The sequence below is a fragment of the Falco punctatus genome, assembly GCF_963210335.1.
Source record: "Falco punctatus genome assembly, chromosome: 11".
Classification (NCBI taxonomy): Eukaryota; Metazoa; Chordata; class Aves; order Falconiformes; family Falconidae; genus Falco; species Falco punctatus.
The window spans coordinates 283,646-307,103 of NC_137591.1; the positions used below are offsets into that span (position 1 = coordinate 283,646).

Genomic DNA, 23,458 nt, shown 5'->3' on the forward strand with positions numbered 1-23,458 from the left:
GCGCAGCGAGGCCGACAGCGTTGGCTGTAGCTGCGGTCTCCTGCCGCTGTCACCGAAACCGGGAATCAAACCTCGTCACACCACTGCAGCGTTAAGAAGCGGGCGCGCCTTTATTGCAGCGCTGGGTGCTCGGGGGCATCTCCCCAGATCAAGCACACCTGTGCAGATGTTACCGTTACATTTATATACAACAATTACAAGGTCGTAAAGTCCCAGTTACAATGATAGGTTAGCAATTTGCATATAATTGTAATATTTGCTGCGTAATCCTTTTCTGTTACTACACGTGTTCAGGGGAAGGGTCTTCACCTGGGCAAGGGTCTTCTTGACCTGTGGGCGTGATATTTAGTATTATAATGAAGGTAGTTCACTTCAGGACACCTTAAGTTAGTTTTGTTGCCAAGTTGGACGGCTGGATATCGGCCTTGCCAAGCTGTCCAATAACTCATCCTATACACAATAGAACCTGGGTGCTCTGCTTATGCTCTGGAGAATAAGGACTAAGGGTATTATGGTCTATCACAGGGACTTCCAGTAACAGTCTTGGGTAACAAGCAGCACAGCAATTCATACGTCATTGGTTAGTAAGTGCTAACATAATTCTAACATGGAGGTTAACTCCTTAAAATCAAAATGCTCTTATAACTAACAGTTACATAAACACAAAATACAGAAATATTCAGTAAAATCTTAAAATAATCTGCAACACTGCTGCCTCAGCCCTACCGGAAAGCAAATCCAAGAACTTAGCCACAGGGCAGGTAAAGGTAACTGTCCTTTTGTTAAAGAACTCCACCCTTTGCTTCCTAATTAAAATTGCCTGGGGTGATGATGATGCTGATTACCAAGGCTGGATGCTGGCACATGGAGCACACCAGGCGGGGAACACCATCCCCATCCTGTACAAGTACCATGTGTGACGCTGGCTGGTACAGAGCAGCTGGACCAAGGCCTGGGTTTTATGTATGTCAAATACCTGTCAAGAACATCGCATCGTTGGTCTTCCCACAGGTAAACATGTTGGTGGTTTACAGGGATTAAACACTTTCTTTAAAGAACTGATTTCCCAGGTGGCCTACCAGAGGATACTCCCGAGCACTGCAAAACCAATACCCGATGGCAGTAATTGTACAGTCCAGCACTAAATCCAGGTGATGGAAGAGAGACCACAGCAAGACAAAGGCATTTTGGTGAGAAACTGCCAATGAATTCACAGAATTCTTGAGGTTTGAAGGGACCTCTCAGGATCAAGTGCAACCCACCCGCCCCAGCAGAGACAGCTAGAGCAGGCTGTCTGGGACCATGTCCAGCTGAGTTTTGAGTATCTCCAGAGATGGCGACTCCACCTCTGCCAGTGTATGACATCCCTCACAAGAGAGAGGAGGAAAAAAAAAAAGTGTTTTCTTGTGTTCCAGTGGAATTTCATGTTTTAAGTTGCACACATTGCCTCTTGTCCCATCAGTGGATGCTGCTGAGGAGACACTGGGTCCCTCCTCGTCATTGCATCCCATCACGAATTTATGCACATACATAAGACTAACCCTGAGCCTTCTCTTGTACAGGCTGAAGAGTCTCAGCCTCTTCTCATGTGACAGATGCTCCAGTCCCTTAATCATCTTGGTGGCTGTGCTGGACTCTCTCCAGTTAAGTCCGTATCTTGCTTGCACTGGGGAGCCTAGAACTGGACACAGTACTGCAGGTATGGCCCCAGTACTGCAGAGTAATTTGTTCAAGCAGCTCAGGGAACATCCATTCTGCCAGCACTGCCAAGAAGGGTCTATCCAAGGTTAAAAAAAAAAAAAACAACACAATTCCTTCTTCTCAGCTGTTCTTGCTGCAAACATAGTTAAGTATATACATAGATGGAAAGCAGTAATAGGTTTAAGTACACTGTATTTGAAATAAACATGATTTTAGAAGTCTTTCTTAAGGAAAAGTTACACACTTCTGCTTGGAGTGGATCATCCTAATTGAACATTTACTCGCTTAGGTGAGTGCAACAGTGCAAAAGGCCACAATTCTCTCAAGCCAGTATCGTTACTATTGGGTAGTACCTAAATCCTCGGAACAGGCACACATGCAGACTGTAGCAGTGCAGGCCTTCACACTGCCAAACCGGAGAGGCTATTCAGCTGCTGTTCGCACAGCATAGCAGGAGCTGAAGTACAGCCACTAACATACTGCAGACACTGAACAACTTACCCAAAATACAAGTTAAGTGATGTGACAAGGTAAATTAATAAAAACCAAACACACTTCTCTTAAAAAAATTTATTAGAATGCAGCAATGACCATCAGACATAACATTCTGATTATCTAATTTTATAGTGAGAAAACATTGTATTATAAGGTTCTCATTTCTTGCCTGTTTTGTATTTGAAGAACTGATCACTTTGGAATTAATGCAAAATGATTAGAAAATACCAGCTTTGTTAATCAGGAATGAAGTGAGGGACTGGACAGGGAGAACAGAAACACTGCTTAATAATGTACAACGTAAAAAGATTTTGAAGGAAGGTTGGGGGTTTTTCCTCCATGCCTTTTTAATTCTATTGAGAAATGCACTTAAAATCCTCTTCCCTGAGAACACAGAACACTACAGCAGTGCCAGATACATTTTATACATTTCTTTAAGCCTTAATTTTGCCAACAAGTTCACGAGCTATGACCATCCTTTGAATCTGAGCAGTTCCCTCATAAATCTGAAAAGAAGAATTGCAGTAATGTTAGCTGATGATTTTTTAACCAATCTATACTTTTAAACTTTCGTGGCACTAACCCTGTGTGCATTGGGATGTGCAGAAAGACAAGAAAACTGAGAAAATTCCAGTGTGACAGAGTAATACAGCGGGCTAAATGGAATAAATTGCGTACAAGACACTGAGAGACAGTCTTGTCCTCTCAGGTGCTCTTATCTTAACTCCGTAAGGTTCTCATAAAAATAAACAGATGTTGTGGGTGAAGAAGGATGAGGAAAATTCTTATCTGAGGAAGCAAATACATAATTTAGGTTTTACAAAGTAGGATTTAAAACAATAGGTGGAAGGGAGGAGGTGACTTGTGCCAAAGTGGTGTATTTTCTTTGACTAGCCTTTCAAGGTCATACCAAATATTCTCTTTGATCTATTTGTTTCCATTTCTTCTTATTAACTAGTACTCTTTCCAGTGCAGGGTTTTTTTTGTTTTTTGTTTTGTTTTGTTAATAACGTATTCTTGCATTTTCTTCTAGAAACAGTCAGCATTATCCCTCTGTTTTGTTTGTTTGCTGGCAGCGAAGTCAAAGATAGACAACAAAGTATATATGAAGCTCTAGTGTCAAAGAAGGCCATGTGCTCCACAGGTATATTGCAATGTAATGCAAGGGCTGAGGCAACCTAATTTAGAGGTTAAAGTGTTCCAGCTCCCAGTTCTGCCAGAACTTGGTTTGGGAAACTGCTCAAATTCATGCAAATCTACTTTTCCATTCACTTATTGGAATAATCTTCCCAAGAACCTCACAAAGTCTTTTGAAAATAAAAACACTATAACCTGTATTCACATTAATTTTTTGGTTCAGAAGAAATTTTTCATTCCCAAACTGAATTCTCTGACTGCTGCTGCTTACCCCATGTTGATACTGTTCATAGAGCAAATTGTGTTTTGTGAACAGTAGATGCCTTCTGGAGCAAACCGAAATGAAAGCTCTGCTTTCACTATATACCAAACACGTACTGGGACACCAGTCCCTAATGAAGACATAATGGTCCAAGCCTACAACTGGATCCTTACAATTATATGTGTATCGGGGACATACAATTCAAGGGACCAAACAGGCTTGCTATGAACTCAGCCTGCCCAAACTGCTTACAGTGCAGCTGTCCGGGCCTCAGCAGCTATTCGTGCAATCTACTAATCTGCTCCTACTGTGCTAAATTACTTGCTGATGAAGACAGCCATGGACCTCAAGTGTAAAGACATCAAAACTCACAATCTCGTCAAGTAATTACCAGAAGTTTATAAGCCAATGCTAATATAGTGTCAACAATTGTTGTCAGTTAAAGAAGGGAAGTTTTCAAAATCTGAGAAAGAAAACTAGATTCCAAGTTTCTACCAGAGTAGCCTAGATTTGTAGTCAGACAAACCTAAAGCAGAGTAAGGACATGTAAAAATGTTACCAGTAAAATCAGTATTAGAATTCTGTAATACTGAAAAAGATGAAATATGTGGAAGAAAAGTTGGAAAACCAAGTTTTTGTACATGAAAGTTACGGCCAAATGCATATACCATCTGGAATTGGGCAGTAATGCAGTAATGTGCAGTGAAGTGCAAGGTATATTCAAGGGATGTGGACAAAATAATTGCAAAGAAAAAAGCCTTTCCTGAATTGTTTTTGGGATGAAGTGGAACAGAACACCACCAAAAATACTACATATGATTAATCTGAACAATTAAAAAAAAGCCTACATAGCCATGCATTTGTGATGGATCAGTGTAATGGAAAATCTAAATAACTGGGATCCTGTAAAATCAGTCTCAGCTTTCACATAACAGTCACATCATCTTTCTCTACAAAAACATGCAACCTGCCAAGCAAAAAGCCCAATCATAATAAAGTTCACTTATTCATTCATTCATTTCCTCACTCACAGGAGTGCAATTAGTTCTAAGAAACTTTAGATTCCAAAACAATGGTTGTCTTTCCTTAAATAGAGAAAAATAAATTCTTGGCTAGTGAGAACAGTTTTCATTTTAGAAGTAGCTGTAAGAGAAATACTAACTACCTAGATTCTTAAGAATGACAGCTGTTATAGCTAACTAACATTACAGTTCATGGTCTGCATGCATTTCTTGGTATCATCTGTTTTGGTATGTTTTATCTAGTCACTAATAAACATCACTGGTTTTGCTGAACACAAAATATTCTTGCTGAATAAAGAACTGTAGCATAGTGTACGCTAACAGAAGAATTACAACATGACATAGAATAATTTCTTGGCAGTAACACTGCAGAAAAAAAACCCTGGGGATTATGGGTGACTGGGCTAAACATGAGTAAATATGGGAGGGTTTTGTTGTTAAAAAAAAAAAAAGAAAAAAGGCTAATCACTCCAGGTTGTGTCACACTTCTGTTAACACAACAAATGCAAGATCATCATTCCACGATACTCAGTACTGCTGATTTTCAATCAGAGTGTTCCACAGAGCTTACAATACCAAAGTTGCAAACAGAAGGTTTAGAGCACAGCAACAAAACCAAGGCTGGAAACAGAAAGCAAAAAAACCCCAACCAACCACCAACCCAACCAAATGAAAAAAACCCACAAAAAAACCCAAACAAACCACACAAACCCCACAACTTACAAGAAGAAAGGTGAAGAAGCTGCTTTAGTGTTCAGGCTGAGAGGAAAGCTAAATTATAGGCAGGTGCTAGTCCACAATACATGTTGGAAGGTCAGAGGATTTCCATCACTGAAGGTTTTCAAGACCAGCATTATACATAAACCATCCTACTTTCAGAATACCAAAGCAAGCACTAGTATTTTGATTGGTTTCTTCCACAGTGTTTTTTTCTAAGAGCTCAAAAGCTTCAAAATTAAGAGTACAAGAATTTCAGGGAGTTACCACATTGGGGCAGGGGGGAGAAAAGACCAATTTATTTCTCTTAAGTAGGTTGAGTTGGTCCAGTGCAATAACTTTTCTATGCCAGAATTTGCCTGATTTTAATGACTCTTTCTTTACATTGAAAGATTATTGCTTTTATCGTAAAAACTTTTTTTATATGTGTACATCATGATCTGAAATAAGTAGCCATGTTTATTTTATATAAAATTTAGGCATTATATAAAGATCCCATTCTCTCTTTTACTTACCTGGCAGATGTTAGCATCTCTCATTAGTTTTTCTACAGGGTATTCAGTATTAAATCCATTTCCTCCAAAAATCTGTACTGCATCTGTAGCTACTCGGTTTGCAATGTCACCAGCAAATGCCTTTGCAATGGAAGCACAGCAGGTGCTCCTGTGACCAGCATCACCTTCCCATCCAGCTCTCTGGTAAGCCATCCTAGCAAATTCCACTCTAATTGCCATTTCAGCGAGCAAGAAAGATACTGCTTGGTGCTATGAATGACAAAGTAAACTAGGTTAACATTGCCCACTTAAAATTCTATGACATCCAAGAAAGAGATAATCTTCTTAATACAATAATCTCTCCAACAAACCCAGTAAATTCTACTAGAGGAGTTCTACAGAATATAGGTCAGGATCTCATAATTGTATATTGAATTAGACTTTTAAGTTTTTAATTCTGAAATCCATTTAGTCAGAGGGGTTAAATACTGTGAGATTGGTATTTACCTTGCTATTTATTCACATTTCTTTGAAACTGGTAAGTGGTGTGATCAGCAGGGTATTCTGTTAGTATTAATACTGTGCATCTTGTTTCACATACCTCAGAGGTTTTTCTCCTTTCCTGAAAATCCCTGTTTATTAGCACTGAATAACTTAAGTACATCCTGCTCATACACGAGTTTCAGGTTTTTGGGCTTTCAGTTTTCTTTTTGCTTTTACCATTATCATTGATAAATTACAAAAAAAAATTCCTGAAGTACTGCACAGCTAACTTTACTCAAATGGTGCTGACCTACATAGTTGGAAACATAAAACTGGCAGTGAGATAATATAAAAATTAAGGAACTAAACCAATCAAGGAATAACCTTGAAAAATCAGTAGTAGTACATCTGGTGTGAAAACATAGCTTCTATTTATGTTCGCTCTCCTTCTTCCCCCTCCCCACCCTCACTTACTTCAACAATTGCTTTCCCAAAGGTTTTTCTCTCCAAAGCATATCTAGTAGCTTCATCAAGTGCTCTTTTTGCTAATCCAACAGCACCAGCAGCTACCTGAATTGAATATAGCACAGAATGAAAAAATCAGAAATACCTGCTATATTTTACAAATAAGTTATTTCTGATACTTACAGGTCATCTGGTCTTATCAAAAGCTCCCATTGAGATTTTAAAGCCAGCTCCCTCAGATATTAATACATTTTCTTTCAGAACTCTCACATCTCTCACATTTTCAAAGACCTGCTATATCTGAGCAGCTCTGACAGATTAATTTCCTGAAATGGAAAATTTACAGAGGTGCAACTACATTTCATTATTCAAATGCACAATATGTTTTCATTCTTCAGTTCACTCAAAGCATAAAGTACACTTTTTTCCCAAAAAGTTTTCATCTAAAAATTACCATATACATGACAAACACTAGTTTTGCACTTACAGACCAGTGTGCACTTGATTTGTCTAAGCTGAGCAGTTTTACTTTCTCCTTATTATGAAAGCAGTCTGTAGCTCTAATTAGTCTTCTTGTCTTTCTCTAGTTCAACTATATCCTTTGAGATGGGAGTGGAAAAATTAAATAATCTAATAGGCAGGCAGTAGAGGTATACTACAACTAAATAAATAATCGAGCTTTTCAAGTCTTCAGATTCCTTTCCTAATGTTCAACATCCAGTTTTGCCTACTACTAAAAATAGTACTTTTTTAAAAAAAGAAAAAAAGAACTAGCACCAGTGTCTCCAAGGCCACTTCCTTGAACAGCAGTAGCTACAATTAAATCTCATTGTGTGCGTATTATGGTTAAAATTGTCCAACTTGCTTCTCCTTTCAAGGTATACTATTCCACATTCACTGGCACTTATCAAGAAAATAGTTCTCAAAGATTCTTTTGCAGCTGTTCAGTCATCTCACTTTAGACTTTTCTAAATAACTTATTTGAATTAATAACATTATAGTTAAGTACATCTTATGAATAGTTTCTGAATGTTGTGAAAATGAAAAGATTGTTGTACATGAGCATATGAAAACGTTCAGTTGCGTAACAGTCTTTTTTCTATAATGGTAATTTGTTGCAGTATTAGTTTAGAACTGTAATTCCTGGCTTGTCAAATAAGAAACAGTCTTCACCTTTCTTCCAATTTGGATTCCAGGGCTATCTGCTTCTACAGTGAATCCAGTAAAGGCTCTGCTTGCAGGAGTTTTTGGATCTGGATCGGTATGAACTATCAAAAAATACCTAGTGTAAAACGAAGAAGAGGGATGCAGTTTATCCTCACAATTAACAACCAGATACTTTTTTTAGTTAGCAGTTTAACTGTTTTTATGTGCAGTTCTACCATATAATAAATTCTATCTGTAAGCTAACAACCCTTTTTTCTTGCCCTTCCCAAAAATAAACTGAGGGGGAGCAAGAGGAAGTTTCAAAGATTCAAGATTTCATAAAATTCAATAAAATTACTTCAGATCAACAGATCTTAATCAAGCAAGCAAGCAAAGATTCTTCACCTTTTCCATGTATTGTAAGTCTTTATATTATAAGCTTAATGAATAGTACAAAAGAAGCCCAGTCACAGCACCTACATAAAAAATAATGGTTAGAAAATACATACTTGCATGTAAAATATGCTATCACCTGATTTCAAAGATCTTACTTTTATTCTTCTAAGTTGTAAGTATTTCTCTTGGAAATTAGCAGTTGTAAATCGTATTTATGGTGTTCAGTAATGTCAAAAGATATCTAGTAGATTGATGGATCTGCCTTGAACAAGGAAATAAATAACTGGCAAATTCAACTTTTGGATAAATGCATAAAGTTTTCCCACTTGAATTAAGAAGAATTTGTATGTTGCAAATCAGCATGATGTGAAACATGATGAAAGAGGTTTATATTGTAAAGCACGCTCCATAGACACCATAGCAATATCTGGATTCTCTGACAGCTAAAAGCTGTCTTCCCTTCAGAAAATAAAAATGTAACACCATAATCCAACAGTGTTTCCAGCCTCACTAGAAGCAAGAGGTGTTTCTAGTAGAATCAGAAGCAACTGATCTCAATCACAGCTACAAAGCAAGGCAGTTAGTAATATCAGCCTGCTGAGTACTTTGCAAGTTAAATTCTATCGCTGTCCTGCCCTGAAGAAAAAGCAGAATTAATTTTTTTTCATAGCAGCAAGATGTGACAGGCCTTCTGGAGTGAGTTGTCATATCATCGCTCATTTTCCTTTTTAGGCTTTGCACAGCACTGACACTGTGTTCTTATATCCTATCATGATAAACTGGTCAAAGATGAAAGTGCAGCATGTTGGAACACAATAAATATTCCAATTTATAAAAGATCTTTAAAGAATTTAATTTTGAGGGGAGCCCCTATAGAACATAACAGAAAATATAACATGAGTTATAACATCAGTTTGCTTTCCCACACCTTCTGACCATTAATAACATACTCCTCTCCTCTCTTCTCAGCCTTTGTTTTTATACTAGCCACATCAGAGCCTGCTCCAGGCTCTGTTACACAGTATGCCTAAAAGAAAATAAAATGTAAAATCTTAAGGAATAAGATTTTTATTTTTAAGGAACCACAGATTATGGCAGACTATGTGCATCAAACTGATCTGTAAAAGGTTTAAGTGAACTGCATGGTAAAACCCAAAACATTGAATAAAATAAAATACCACAACAACTCGACCCCAAAAACCCAACAACAGCTGTCAGAGCAAGAATCCAAACATACATGAGTTAATTTTCTTTATAAATCCATAATACATAAAATTGTCTTTTAATGAAACAGCACTGTTCTGTAACCTTTGAGTCATTACATCCTCAGACTTCAAACTAATATGAAAGCTGAGGATCTTTAAAACCTGAAAATAAGAGCACTAAGTAACAGTTTATGTGTACTGCGTTCTTGAGGTCTAGTTGTTCAGATTTTAACGCACTGCACTTGCATCTTTACTTCTTTCTGTGTAACAAGTACTGCTTATATCAGGGGTCCTCAAACTACAGCCCGCAGGCTGGATACGGCCCCCCATGGTCCTCAATCCGGCCCCCAGTATTTACAGACCCCCCCCGCCGGGGGTTGGGGGGGGAAACCAAGCAGCCACAGATGACCTCCTGCCACTTCATCCGTGCGCCGGCCCCCTGTTTAAAAAGTTTGAGGACCCCTGGCTTATATCATACTTAAGATCAAAAATACAATTTAATTACCATTCAGCCTGAGGTTTTCCTTATAGAAATTCCGTATTTTTCTTAAATGCCTACACCCCTTCTTGAAAGGCAAATAAAAGGTGTTAATTTTTGGTAAGTAAATTAGGATGGGGATGATTATCCAAGTATTATCTTCTATTTGCTTATTGAATGTATTTTATTAGCCATTCCCTGCCTTTCAGTAAATGCCACTGTTTATTTACAAACCAAAATATGTGCTATGTTGTGAGTACTTGTCAGTGTTGGGGGGGGGGGGACGACAAAACAAGGAAAAAGAAACGGGGGGAAAGGGACAGGAAAAAAATGGGGAAAATGGGAAAAAAAGGGGGGGAGGAAAGGGAGGAGAAGGAAAATGGAAAACAGGAAAGAAAAAAGAAAATAGAAAAAAGAAAGCTAAAGAATTAAAAAAAGGACTAATACTATTAATATGGTTTAGGAACATTCTACAGTGTAGCAGTTATACTTACACACATCATTGGTTCCTCTGTCGTTCTTCCCAAGTATTTTTTCTGCTGATGTTCATTTCCTGCAATGATTACTGGCGTTTGCTGAAAGAGAGTATTTAGACCATTAATCCATCCTTTTTAAATGTACAGATTCTGGTTTAAGGGATGTAAGAAAAGACAGAACTTACCCTCAGGGAATTTGCTTCAATGGCAGTTTGAACTCCTGCACATCCAGAAGCCAACTCTTCTGTAACAAGGCATGCTTCAAAATTGCCAAGGCCAAGGCCACCTACAATTGAAATATTTCATTTACCAGAACGGGTTTAAATTGTAACATAGGTGATTTACACTAATTAATTAACAAAAACATATTCCCCCACATACATTTGATTGTGTACTGCCTTTGGTTAGACATTCTCATGCAAGGTTTTTAAATAAAGTTTTGTCAGAAGAGTAATAGGCGATTTGACAATTAGATGTTGCAGTTCCAGGGTTATTGTGTGATTAATGTGGGACAAGCTGCACAAAGTGGCAAGGATGTACCACTCAAATTTTTTGACTACTTTATATTTGAGAATTAAGAGCTCTTAGGAAGCAGAGAAAGGGGTCCTGAGCTACCACAGCATGGGTGGGGGGCAGGGGGGAAGTGTTTATATTAGTCAGACAACCAACGCGGTAACCTGCTTCTGACAGAAGCCAGCACTTCAGGAAGCACATACAAATACAACAACAATACAACTATACTTCTTCAAAAGTATTTCCCCACACCTTCAGGTGACTTCCTCAGCCAAAGAGATACCTCCCTTTGGTATCTTTGTTACGCTGACCCCTGACAGATATTTCTTACGTGAATTTGCCCAGTCTCTTTTTGAATCTATGTAAAATTTTAGCAACAGTACCATCCAGGGGCAATGAGTTTCACAAATTAACTACACACTGCATGCAGAACCACCTCCTTCCATTTATTTTGAACATGCCATCTGCTGATTTAATTTGATGCCTTCTAGTTATATTGAAAGGGACAGTGAACTATCAATCCCTTTTCACTCTCTCCTTGACACTGACATTTTTGTCATTTCTCACACAGAAGATACATCTCACACAGAAGATACATCTTTTATCATCTCTGTCACCCTTTTAGGAACCTTTTACATTTCCACAATACTCTTTTGAGATGGAAGGATCTGACTACATAATGATTTAAAGAGGCAAATGCAATTTGGATTCAGGCAGCAGCATAATTACATCTTCCGCTCTTTTCTTCATTCCCTTAAAGGTCCCTTCTTACCCTAACTTTTATGGTTTCTACCACTTCTGAGTTATGCCAATGTTCACAGAACTATATATTATAAACCCTTAAATCTCTTTTTTTGAGAGGCATTAACTAGCTCAGAAGATACCATTTCCCTGCAAAGTTTGGACTGATTCTTTCCCTTCACATGTGCATCACTTTTCCTTTTTTAAATGGCATTTGCCATTTTAACAGTCACTCAGTTTCATGACCTTCTCCTGCAGCTCTCTGCACCAGCCTCATCTTTTCTACACTGAATGACTTGCTATTATCAGTAAACTCTATCACCTCAGTATTGACCCCTTTTTCCAGTTTATTTATAGGTATTGCAAGCAGCACAAGACCCAGCAAGGCTGTGCTGTTAATTTTTGCAGTATGAAACCTGATGATTTTTAAAACTTATTCTGGAAGTTCAAGCATTCTGTATCAACCAGGCTTTCCTTGTTCACACACTGATCAGCTACTTCAGAAACCCCAGTTATTTTATGAGGCATGACTTCCTTTCACAAAAACCTTTCTCTACCATATCGTGTTCATCTGTGTCCACTATTTCCGTACTTCATCTTACATGCTCTTAATTTACATTGCGTTTCAGACTTACTAGTATGTATTTCCCCAGATCTCCCTTGGAAACATTTTAAAGCAATGGTGTCCAATTTTCCACTTGTAATTTTTCATGTAATAATTAAGTGATATACACTGTGGTAGTCCTGCTATTTCAGCCTTCAGTTTCTCTAGAAGTTGTGGCTGAATAAATCTGCTCCTCATAATTGCTCCTTTTGTCTCTTTGTTCCTTAACCTCACTAATTAAATTTTTGATACAAGATATACCCTCTCATTAGTCATCCAAAAAAAGAGTCTGCTATGAATACTTTCCTAACTTCTTTTTCAAGTAATATAAATGCAAAAAGGAAATAATTTAACATTGTTTCCATGGTTACTCATTTACCTGAACACTGCCAAAGCATTGCTGTACCGCACCTAATCTAAACTGAAAAATTGTCCTTCTGGAACAAACTCTTAAATTGCTCCAGCCTGTGTCAGAGACTAGAACAAAGCATGACCTTCTAATTTCTCTGCCTCATCAGTTGACACAGTGCACCAGGGGAACATTAGGCAGTCGTAATCACAGTAGGAAAATCTGGTCATAAATTACTAAATCGTAGTCTGTCTAATTTGTCTCCTGATTACATCCACACATAGTTAACACCTCTACGTGTCAACCTGCCAACTGATTAAATTTATATTACTCAAGTATGCAACTGTTTATTTTATACAGAATCCATAATTACACATACAAATGTCACCTAATGCCTTTTCTTTGTTTCATTTTACAGATTAAAAAGTTGATTACTTACCACACTTTTCTGGTATGTGTGAATTTTTAAGACCAAGTTCCCAAGCCCATTTTATAAGTGGAAGCAGATACTGAAATAGACAGGGAAAAAAAATCACCTTCTATATCATCACAATTAACACTTCAAACTTTATGCAGGTTAAGATAAAAGTCTAATTTTTCCCTTACACTATGGTAGATTTACCTCTCCAGTTTTGTCATATTGCGCAACAACAGAAATAATTTCCTCCAGAGCAAATTTACAAGTGGTAGCTTGAAACGCTTTCTGTTCATCAGTAAGTTCTATTAAAAAAAATAAATCACAAATTCTCTACTATCTTTAATATTGTCAGTTGTCAGACTGTGAGAAAATAGAAAACAGTCCTTCCAGGACAACCCAAACCACTACTTCCTGGGCCTCTCCAAGAAGCAGAAGAAGTCAGCTTCCTCTTCCTCCTGGGGGAAAAGCTCCATTATTCTCTCATCAACACCTACAATGCACTTACTTCTGACAAAATTACCCACAAAATATTGAAAATGGAGTAGAGAAGACTGCATAACATAAAACGTATTACCAAAAGAAACAAGAATGTTGTGCTAATTAAATGAAGAGAAGGAGGCAGATGTCTGAAGATCCTGGCTATTCCGTTTCAAACATCTAGCTGCTGACCCACTAAATTTGCTTCAGGTATATAATATGCCAAGATGAGGATGAATTTCTTCATACAATTTCTTTATAACCAAGTTCAACTATGTCTACATTAGTTACTTCAACATTGTAAATGACAACATGAGATAATTATTCAAAACTAAGACACTTTGGCAATAAAAAAGCTTAAGATAGGAGTTAAAAGAAGAAAACCTTATAAACACTACACACATACCTGACTTGCCTGAGCTGAGGAAGAAAGTAATTTTGGTTTTCAAACACTATTTTAAAAAAGAATATAAATTATTTAGAATAAACACCTCCATTTTAAATTCATGTTGAACTGCAATGCAGGATTTTGTTTGGTTTTAACGCTGCAATTAGCCCTTAATTGCTATATTTCTTTCAAAAACTGTGATCTTACCAAAGCTAAAGCAAGCTCCAGGTTTGCCTATACGTAAATTTTCAGCAGATTTACTAGAATGTAACCTCCACCCATGCCCTGCAACGGGGGTTTGAAGCATCTGCTAAAGAGAAAAAGAATGTGAGGCGTGAGATCTTTACAGCTCATGTCTCCTAAAGCTTCTAGCCTGCCTGCAGCACAACTTCAAATGTAGATTCCGTCTTGAGAAACAGTATCACATCAAGTATAATACAATTACTAGAGTGGTAAAAGAATTCTTGGCTACATTAAGTTTTGTTCCTGTGGCAAGCAGCGCTCACATGAACTGAAAGCTATACCAGCAATCCCAGGCTTTAACAGCACTGAGCATGAGTGAACTGCCGTGTTCACCTTTAAGTATTGCACCAACTGATAATTCAAAAACAGTTAAGCATAATTAAATCGTATGTTCACAGAGACGTAGCAATATATATTTCTTTCATTTATACACACACTCATCAAACCCAATTTTCTTGCCCACTGGTGAATATTCTATCTCTTCAATGTTTATCTACATGCAGACTAAGCAAGACTTTAAGAACAACCTACCCATTAACCAATATCTATTGATCAGAATATTTTGATAATATCTTGTTTCTTTTAATAAGCTGCTGCCATGGACACTTCATGACTATTGTTACTATACTCCAACTCGGACAGAACTCAGCAGACTATCTGAAGTTTATTTCCTAACACTTATCACAAACATAGTCTTTCTCATTGTAGGAGCTTTGTTTGCTTTCTTATCATTTAGTGCCCACAAACGTTATTGTTACAGCTATTTTCAGAATGCCTTAATACTGTGCAAAAACATGTCTGAATTTGTTTCTAAAAGGTTGTTTTACTTTTTTCCATCTTTCAATAGTTATGAATCTCTGAAATGTTTGGGGGAAAAAAGTGAAAAATAATATTTAATGGGATAAATTTCTAGAACTACCCAAGTCAATACTATGCAAAACCAAATTCACCTAAACACTAAGAAAAGGCTTGTTCTTGATTTTCTTACGTGAAAATTTTGGAAGGGGGAAAAAAAAGCAATCAGATTGGTCACTTATTTCATAACATTAAAAAAATCAGATTAATCGTAACAGTGCGAAGATACCACAGAAATGTTACTGGAAACTCTAGAAGACAAGGACATTACAGAAAGTTACACAGCTGGGGAGACAACACATGGCTTCAAAATAAAGTTGTGGTAAATAACTGTGCTCTTAAAAAATAAGAATGCTACCCAGAGATGGTTACAAAGTCACACCACAAAAAGTATGAAGAACACAGGTATCAACACAGTGAAAAAAGTATTTCTAGAGGACACTGAAAAGATCTATGAAGTTGAAAAATGAAGAAATGCAGGAAGACCACTGCTAGGCATAGAAGAGGGGGAGGCTATCACATGGTTGAATACAGAACCATTAAGTCAGTTTATTAATAGTTCAGGATTGCATTTTCTAGTAGGCAATATATTACAAAGTTTTCATAAGCCACAGACATTGCAAAATGGTATGCTGCTAAGTTTTGTGATACTGCTACTGCTCTTAAATAGAAAACCAAAATGAACAAACAAACAGTACCAAAAAACATCCAGAAAGACCTCGATTCTTTGGAATGTTTTATATCTTATTTTATCTGGAAAAAGACATGATAAGGCTGAAAAAAAGCCAGATGATTATAACAGGGGTTTTTTTGTTGTTTTGTTTTTTTGGGTTTTTTAAGGAGCAGCCCTTGACAGACTTATACATAGCTTTGCCACCAAAAAGTTTTAGCTACACGCGAAAAAACACTAAATTCAAACTAACACTAGAAGTTACACCCTGTATGAAAGAAGCTGTCAAATCTACCCTAGAGAGCTTACGTCTGTTGTGGGTTTTGTACCACAGTAGTAGGCAAGGGCAACACAGAAAGTTAGTCTGGAACATCTCAACACTCCCCCCACAGAAATAAGAACTGGAGAGGTGGGAGTCATACTTGGAAGTTGCATGAGTGATTTAAGTGACAGAGGATTGTGGTTTGCTATGTGTAAGGATCTGGATGACCATCTGTCTACTCTGCCAACTTTCCTGTTGCTTGACTCTGAGGAACAGTTAGATTCAGTGACAAGCTACTGCTAGTAACGCTCAGACGCAACTTCAACTGCATTTCCTTGCAGTACTGCATGAGCCCTGCCACAGTCAGAAATACGGTCGGTAAAGTGGCAAGACTGACACTGGAATAACCTGCTGTCGTCAGGAAGAGGGACGCAAGGACGCACAGGGAAGCGATGCCATCTTTATTACCTTAACGCCCAAAGAGCTACGGAACATGTTTGAAAAGATGCACATCATAGGAAAAGAGAGGACAACAAGCTAAGGTCACTAACCTTGGTTCTGCCTCACAGAACTGGGGACAGAAACGAAAAGGGTTGTCAAGAGCAGTTTGTTGCTGGGGTGGTGTTGCAGGAGGCTGAACGCACAACAGCAGTGCCCTGCGGTGGGCATCCACTAGCGTTGGCTGCCCTCGCCTAGAGCGTCACTTTTCATCTGCACAGTGCCAGCTGGCCGCAGATGGAGGCTTCTTCCCTCACTGACACGGTCACAGCAACACTCTGGAGACTGGCCAGGCTGTCATCGCTTTGGGGCAGCAAACCACTGCTGCCGGGGCGCTCCGTCAGGAGCCCTTCAACTCAGACTCACGACTCCGGAAACGGGGCGAACAGAAAAAGGCCCGCGCAAGGGCTGCGCCAGGTGCCACCGAGCCCTGAGCGCCCTCTCCTGGCCGGCTCGCAGCGAGGACGCTGCTGCCGGCTGCACGCAGCAGCGGTGAGTGCCGCCCCGCCACGGGGGCGCAGCCCGCGCGCTGAGGCCCCCGCCCTTCTGAAGCCGCCCGCCGCGCGCGGGCGCGCAGCCCGAGGTGCCGGCGGGGCCCCCCCGGGCCGCGCAGCACGGCCCTGGCGCACCGACAGCCCCGGGGCACGGCGGCACCGGCGGCGCGCGGCAGACCCCGCCTCAGCCGCCCGCGCGACTCGAGCCTGCGGCCCTGCCTCACCCGCCCCGGCCCCGGGCCTCCCGCCTTGCCCGCACCGCCCGGCTGCTCACCCGAGCTGCCCTCGGCGCCGACGTGCCGGTGGAGCCTCCCGGCGGGGCGGGGTCCTCTGGGGCGGGGCGGGGCCGCTCACCGGGCCGGGGGCCGGCTGGGCCGGGGGCCGGGCTGCTGCACCCCCGCGCTGCGCGGGGAGCCTGCCGCGGGTGCTGCGGGGGCAGCACGGGGCCGGGTGGGGTCGGGCCGGGTGGTCGCCCCCCGCCCGGGGGAAGGGGGCTGCCCGCGCCGTGCTCTGCTTGCCCTGCGGCACGTGGGGAAGGCGCGCGCCCGTGTGCGGCAGGCGGCGGCCGTGGCGCTTCCCCGGCCGGGCAGCGCGCCGGGCGCCGTGGGAAGGGCCGCTGCGCCGGGCCGCCTGCCGCGCTGCGGGGCTCCTGGGCCGCCAGCCATCCGCGCCTCCTCCCTGCGCGCTGCCCTGCCGGGCCGCCTGAGGTCTGTTCCCAGCCCGTTCCCAGGGTCTCATGGCCTCCCAGCGCAGAAGCGCACAGCCTGCTGGCATGGCTGGCCTTTTCAAATGTGATTTTTATACAGATGTGAACTTTAATGCCATTCTTCGCTTGGGGTACCGTAGCGATGTGTCCCGCGTTGATGGTGAAGTAAAATGTCCTTACAGATGCGCTCAGCTCTGGCTGCAGGTTAAAGAAAAAAGGGCTGACTTTATACATTCTCTGCAGCACATAAAAGACGCTCTTTTGAATACTGATGCTTCAGCGGTGGAAAGCACTCTTTCAAGATAAATCGTTACTTTGATTTGTGGATGAATGACTCTTTGGTTGGAAATTTTAACAGAATTACCAAAACATAACACACTTTTATGGAACCTGGATTTTGGGTAACATTTCATTTTGCACAACAGTTCAAAGTAAGGTGTCCTAAATATTTTTAGCAGCATTACTGCCTTGATATGTTTGGTTCTTGGCTGCTTGTTTTGTTCCTGACAGTTGAGAATGTTGATTTTGTACTTGGTTCCAAAGAAATAGGAAGCTAGTCATGTAAGAGTTGTTTTTTTTGGCATACATACCAATTAATCAAAAAGGAGCTGATTATAATGTTTTGTAGGCTTTATACTGGCATGACTCCAGGTGTTTGCCAAACAGAAGCATGTAAGCTTTGACTTAGTGCATAGGCTGCTGATTCTTCACTCCAGTATCAGTGGGTGTTGGTTTTCCCCTGTACTTGAAGGGTAGTTTAGTAAAAGGCATAAGCATAATTTATAACTTTGTTACTTATGTATTTCATGAACTCTTTTGTATGTTCTTCCTATTCTAAATCTAGTACACCATACCACTGGATTGTGTGGCTGTAGGACTTTTAATTATCCACCCTCAAGTCTGTATTTTGCGTTCCATTTTACATAAGGTTCTGTTCCATAGGTCATGTTTCTGAATATGGTGTGGGAGTTTAATTACCAAGCAGTCCATTTTCTATGCTTATATTATGTGTATGGTTTGTGTATAAATAGCATCTCTATACTCCTCGGTTGATGTATCATCTCAACAGCCTTTGTTATGATGATATATAAGGAAATACACGCATCTCATTTTAATGTACACTCTCACAGGTAACGAAGAACTCCAGCTGACCAAGTCAGGTGCTGGAACACCTGTAAAGAACACGAAGCACATTTATTAGCTGGAGGAAGGGATTTAAGTGCTACAGTGCTCAGAATTGAGATGCTATTTCTAGGTGCCTTTGAGATAGGATCCACAACCCTTCAGTAAATAAATAAGCTCTTTTTTGCACTCAGGTGAAGAGACAGCTTGGAACGGGGTTGAGGACACCCCTAAGGCTGAGAGACTGAATAAATCAGTACACTGAAGGAGTGTTGACCTTAGGAAGTAATGCAGACCAGTACTGTTGGATTTATAGAGTAGAAGGGATGAATTAAAGACCTGGGAAGCACTCTAGAGGAATTTTGCTTTGGGCTTGACAGAATGCCCCCTGCTAAGTGGCTGGAGTGTGCTAGGTGCACTCTTAGATCGTGTCTTCCAGTTAGTTTCATGCAAAATTCAGTTCATGTGCTTTGAAATCTCTCTGTGAATCACTTAAGGTGCAGTAACTGGGGACAACTGGGAGATTCACCTCTCCTTACCTGAACTAAACTATTCACGTAGACAGAGCATGGGAAGATAGTTGTCTGAAACTGTCCAGCTGAGGAAATCAAGTCCAGGAATACACCGTAATGTTTGCTGTTCTCCAGGTTTGCCCTACACTAGAAGCATCTTTGCATGTGAAATTTGCTACTTGCCTCTGAAGACGGGTGTCTATGTGCTTTCTGGAAGCAAGCTTCTGTATTAAAAGGCTGATAACTATCTGTGATCTCCTGCAGTGTTGTAGAGGTTGAAGAACATTGGTTGTTCCAGGACAAGGATGAAAAGACTGCACAGAGCCGAGACAAAAGTATTCAAGGGCATTTCTGCTAAATGACAGGAACAACCAAGGTAAGGTACTAGAATCAGCTCTTGATTAAGGTCACTGGTTAATGCAGCTTGCAGTTCTGAAGCTATGCCCTTGCTTGTCTTTCTCCACTCTCTCAAATAATTTTCTTGATACCTGTGTTCACATCTTCTTGGGAAGACGAATGTGAAATTTTTTGACAGTGTCTTGTCAACAGAGTTTTTACAGTCTGGAGGGGAAAAGTCAAAGCACTGGTGACCTCCACCCAGTGGTCTGTGCCTACTAAGTAGTTGGGAAGGGAGGGATGTGATAGAAGGTGAGGTTCCCTGTCAAAGCCTGAACGACTTGAACTTGGAGGTTCAAAGTTATTTACATAAGGGGTGACAACAGATGGAAGTTTCTGTTAAGTCTATCTAGTGTTTTAGCATTTCTCACAAAAGCAAGAAATATGGCATCTGCCTTTCCTTTTTATCTTCTCAAACCCTTACTACTCTGTCGTATTTCTTCCTTACTATCCCTCTGATCACTGTTACTATGGTAAAGTTTGTATACTGCACAGTTTATTCCATTATTAACTCAGAATACTATTGTTTATATTAACCACCAGAATACATGATGCTTATTGCAGAAATGTAGAAGATAGCAAGTAAATGCAGTCAGGATATTACATTACAAAATGCAGCTTATTCCTTAGTTAGCATCTGTATTTTAGGCTGAAGTGTTATTTTTTTTAGTAGTAGTTATAAATTTTTTACAGTTTATTTTTTCAATTGTTAACAACAAGCTGTATTTTAACATTTTCTAATGAAACTTCATTTTAGAAATGGAAAGCAACTTGAATTTTCTGCGGTGATTTATGTAGTGCAAGTTACTGAAGCTACTGCAGTAAACAGACATTGTAAAGTTTAGTGTGCAGGTCCTGAATTCATGATCTGCAAAGCAGAATCCTTTTCAATGTAGTGCAGTGCAACAACCATGGCAACTTCTTTTTAATAAAGTGATGAAATATTTTTTGTGTTTCTTTGATCTTGGCTACAATATAACTTCAGACATCGTAAACCCAACATTTTTTTCCTAAAATTCTGTTGCAAGCTCATGTAATTTTTGTGGTTTGTCCTGTTTTTTGGTTTGGTCTCTTTTCAGCTTTTTCATGGTCTTTATTAAACTTCTTTGGGGAAAGAAAAAAAAAAAAAGGAAAACATGTGTATGGGAACCTTTGAATTATCTAAAAATTAAGATAATGTGATGCTTCAATTAAAATATTTTCAAGTATATTTTTAGCTTGTTTGATTCCTGAGTATCACAGACATTACTTCATTTCAAGTTTTCAGTCTTTTTCAATTACAAAGCCATACTTCCTTAAAGTCTTGGAGGGTTTTAATTTGACTACTGTTTTTTTGTTGAAGTCATAAAAACATACTGAGTTACATTTACATTACTATGTAACATGCAACTGTAAAGAAAAAGAAGGGACAGATACACAGAACTTGAGAACAAATAAAAACCAGCTACATCTTGTGACAATTTTGGCCTCTGTGACTTTCTGAAGATGAGGAAAGTCAGTGGAAATCTCATAAGATAGCTTCTGAACCATGCCTTAGAATAAAGAGCACCTCTCCAGGTTTTTTTTCAAAGTATGATGAAATTCAATTTAGAATTTTTCAGGCAGGACTAAACTACTTGAAGAAACAAGTACTTACTTAGACTTCCATGGCTTTCACTTGTGTGCAATATAAACAATTTAATCATTACAAAGAGAAAACAGCAAGGTACGGTCTATCTATGTGTAAAGGAAGCATCCAAGACACTGTGGCACTAAATCAGTTTTAATCCCCGTATTGAAAGGTGCTGCAGCAGGCAGTTTAGCAGCTAAAGGACTCTTCCAGCTGTATTCCTTGGTGTACTCCTCCCCATGGAATCTGTGCTGCTTCACGCCTGGTCCAGCCAGCACATCTCTGGGCCATGTGGCAGGGGCTGGGGCGGGGGGCTGCGGGGCAGCGTGGGGGCTTACCCGCTGGCACAGGGACCTGGGCAAGCTGCAGCCCAGCCCTTTATGTTGTGGTAGAACAAAGAAGTTACAGTAAAGCCGGTATGATTATTTCTAGGCAGTGTGGCAAATGACAAAAGCAAATTCTGCCATAAATCGCAAGAGTTCAGTTTTCATAAGGGCTGATGGAACTTGCGCCCACATACTAAAGACATTCAGTAATGAGTACGGCTGTTGCTGTTGTTGAACTGCAAAAGGTAGACTAGCTGAGATTAGAGCACTGTTGAGGCATGTGCAGTGAAAAATTAAAGAGAGAGAGAAATCCTGTGTTGGAGATCCTGGAAGAAGTAGTATGGGGTTGAGAGTATGGGCACAAGAAGGCAAAGGCTGAGGTTTTCACCTACTGTTCATGCAACAGACAACAAGGCTCTTTGTGACACTGGTAGCTAAGGCTTGTATTGCCATGAAAGTAATGAGTTTTGGTTACTAGGTGAGATCAAATGTCCTGCTAGCATACTATCCTGCTTATGGCAGTTGCAACAAAGAACACCTGGGGAAGATTTCAAGAACAGAGCATTTACTGATCATGTAGTGTTATTTTTTTCAAGTTTTTTTTCCTACCCTCCAAAAATTTAGAAGTTTCCTGAGCTGAAGGTGATGCCTTTGTATTTAATAATGCTTCATGGATGTCTCTTCCATTAACGTGACCAGTTGCTTTTGGTATGTGTTGGGAAACACAGCTTAGTTTCTCACACTGTGAAGAACCACTTTGGCTTGCTTGTTTTCAGCCTGACATCTGCTAACTTCATTTGTTGTCCCTACTGCTTGAATTGGAAGAGGCAGTAAACGGTCAGTCCCCAGTAATCTTCTGTGTGTCAATGATTTAAGAGAAAAATGTCTTGACAACCCCTTAGCTGTCTGTTTTCCAAGCTGAATAATCTCTTTGGGAATACATTGTCTTGGTTTTGTGGCAGAAGAATTGGAATCAGCAAGTGGCTCATGTTCTTCCGTCAAGATGAGAGTGAAAGTTCTCTTCTCCGTTTGTGTTATTTTCTGGTACTCTTTTTTTTTTTTTTTTTTTTTTTGACTACCTCTGAACACTGAAAGGTAAATTTTCATATATTACCTATGATAACAAATTCATAGCTATTAGTCGACTCAAAACTCATCTTTCTATATAACTATTTCTGTGCACCCCTTGTCTGCATCATTTTACATTTATCTGCCCTGAGCTCATCTGGAACTGTTTTGAGTCCCATAAGTATCAGCAACAAAAGTTTCCACTTCAGTGTTCCTCTCCTTTTTCAAGTCATTTATGAGTAGTACCTGGAGCAGCAAAGAGTCCCGACATGTAAGTCTTTGAGATTCCATAGGCGATCCCACCCCTGTGACAAATTTTTGTTTAGTCTTGAAATTAAAAAAAAAAAATAAAAAATTGTGAGGGTATTGTGGTGGGTTGACCTTGGCTGGATGCTGGGTGCCCACCAAGCCATGCTATCACTCCCCTCCTCAGCAGAACAGGGCGGGAGAAAATAAGACGAAAAAAAACCAACCAGCTTGTGGGTCAAGACAAAGGCAGTTTAATGAAGCAACAGCAAAAATCACGCGTGTGGAAGCAAAGAAAACAAAAGGTGTTATTCCCTACTTCCATCAGCAGTTGATGTTCGGCCTCTTCCCAGGAGGCAGGGAAGACAAACATCATAAATAATGAGTGTCCCCCCTTACCTTCTCCTTTCTCTTAGCTCTTCTATCTGAGCAGACATCGTATGGTATGGAATATCCCGTTGGTCGCTTTGTGTCACCTGTCCCA

The 23,458-nt window shown here is 40.1% G+C and overlaps 1 protein-coding gene across 1 annotated transcript; it reads right to left on the reverse strand.

Annotated features, from left to right (window-relative positions):
• Nucleotides 1-11: 11 nt before the first annotated feature.
• On the reverse strand, nt 12-22,928 carry ACADM (acyl-CoA dehydrogenase medium chain). The gene is made up of 9 exons (XM_080406825.1): nt 17,264-22,928; nt 14,175-14,277; nt 13,307-13,404; nt 13,124-13,193; nt 10,663-10,763; nt 10,496-10,576; nt 6,786-6,881; nt 5,850-6,098; nt 12-2,702 (listed from the first exon to the last, which is right to left on the reverse strand). Exons 1-9 carry the CDS (start codon nt 17,927-17,929, stop codon nt 2,631-2,633), a joined length of 1,536 nt encoding a protein of 511 aa, XP_080262951.1. The 5' UTR covers nt 17,930-22,928; the 3' UTR covers nt 12-2,630.
• Nucleotides 22,929-23,458: the final 530 nt, after the last annotated feature.

Excerpts from the sequence above, each read along its gene's own strand:
- ACADM (XM_080406825.1), bottom strand. The coding sequence starts at position 17,929 with ATGTATAAAGTCAGCCCTTTTTTCTTTAACCTGCAGCCAGAGCTGAGC. Across the intron at positions 13,405-14,174 it reads TGGAGCTTGCTTTAGCTTTG|AACTTACTGATGAACAGAAA; the intron begins GTAAGATCACAG and ends TTTTTTTAATAG. Across the intron at positions 2,703-5,849 it reads GAGATGCTAACATCTGCCAG|ATTTATGAGGGAACTGCTCA; the intron begins GTAAGTAAAAGA and ends TCTTCTTTTCAG.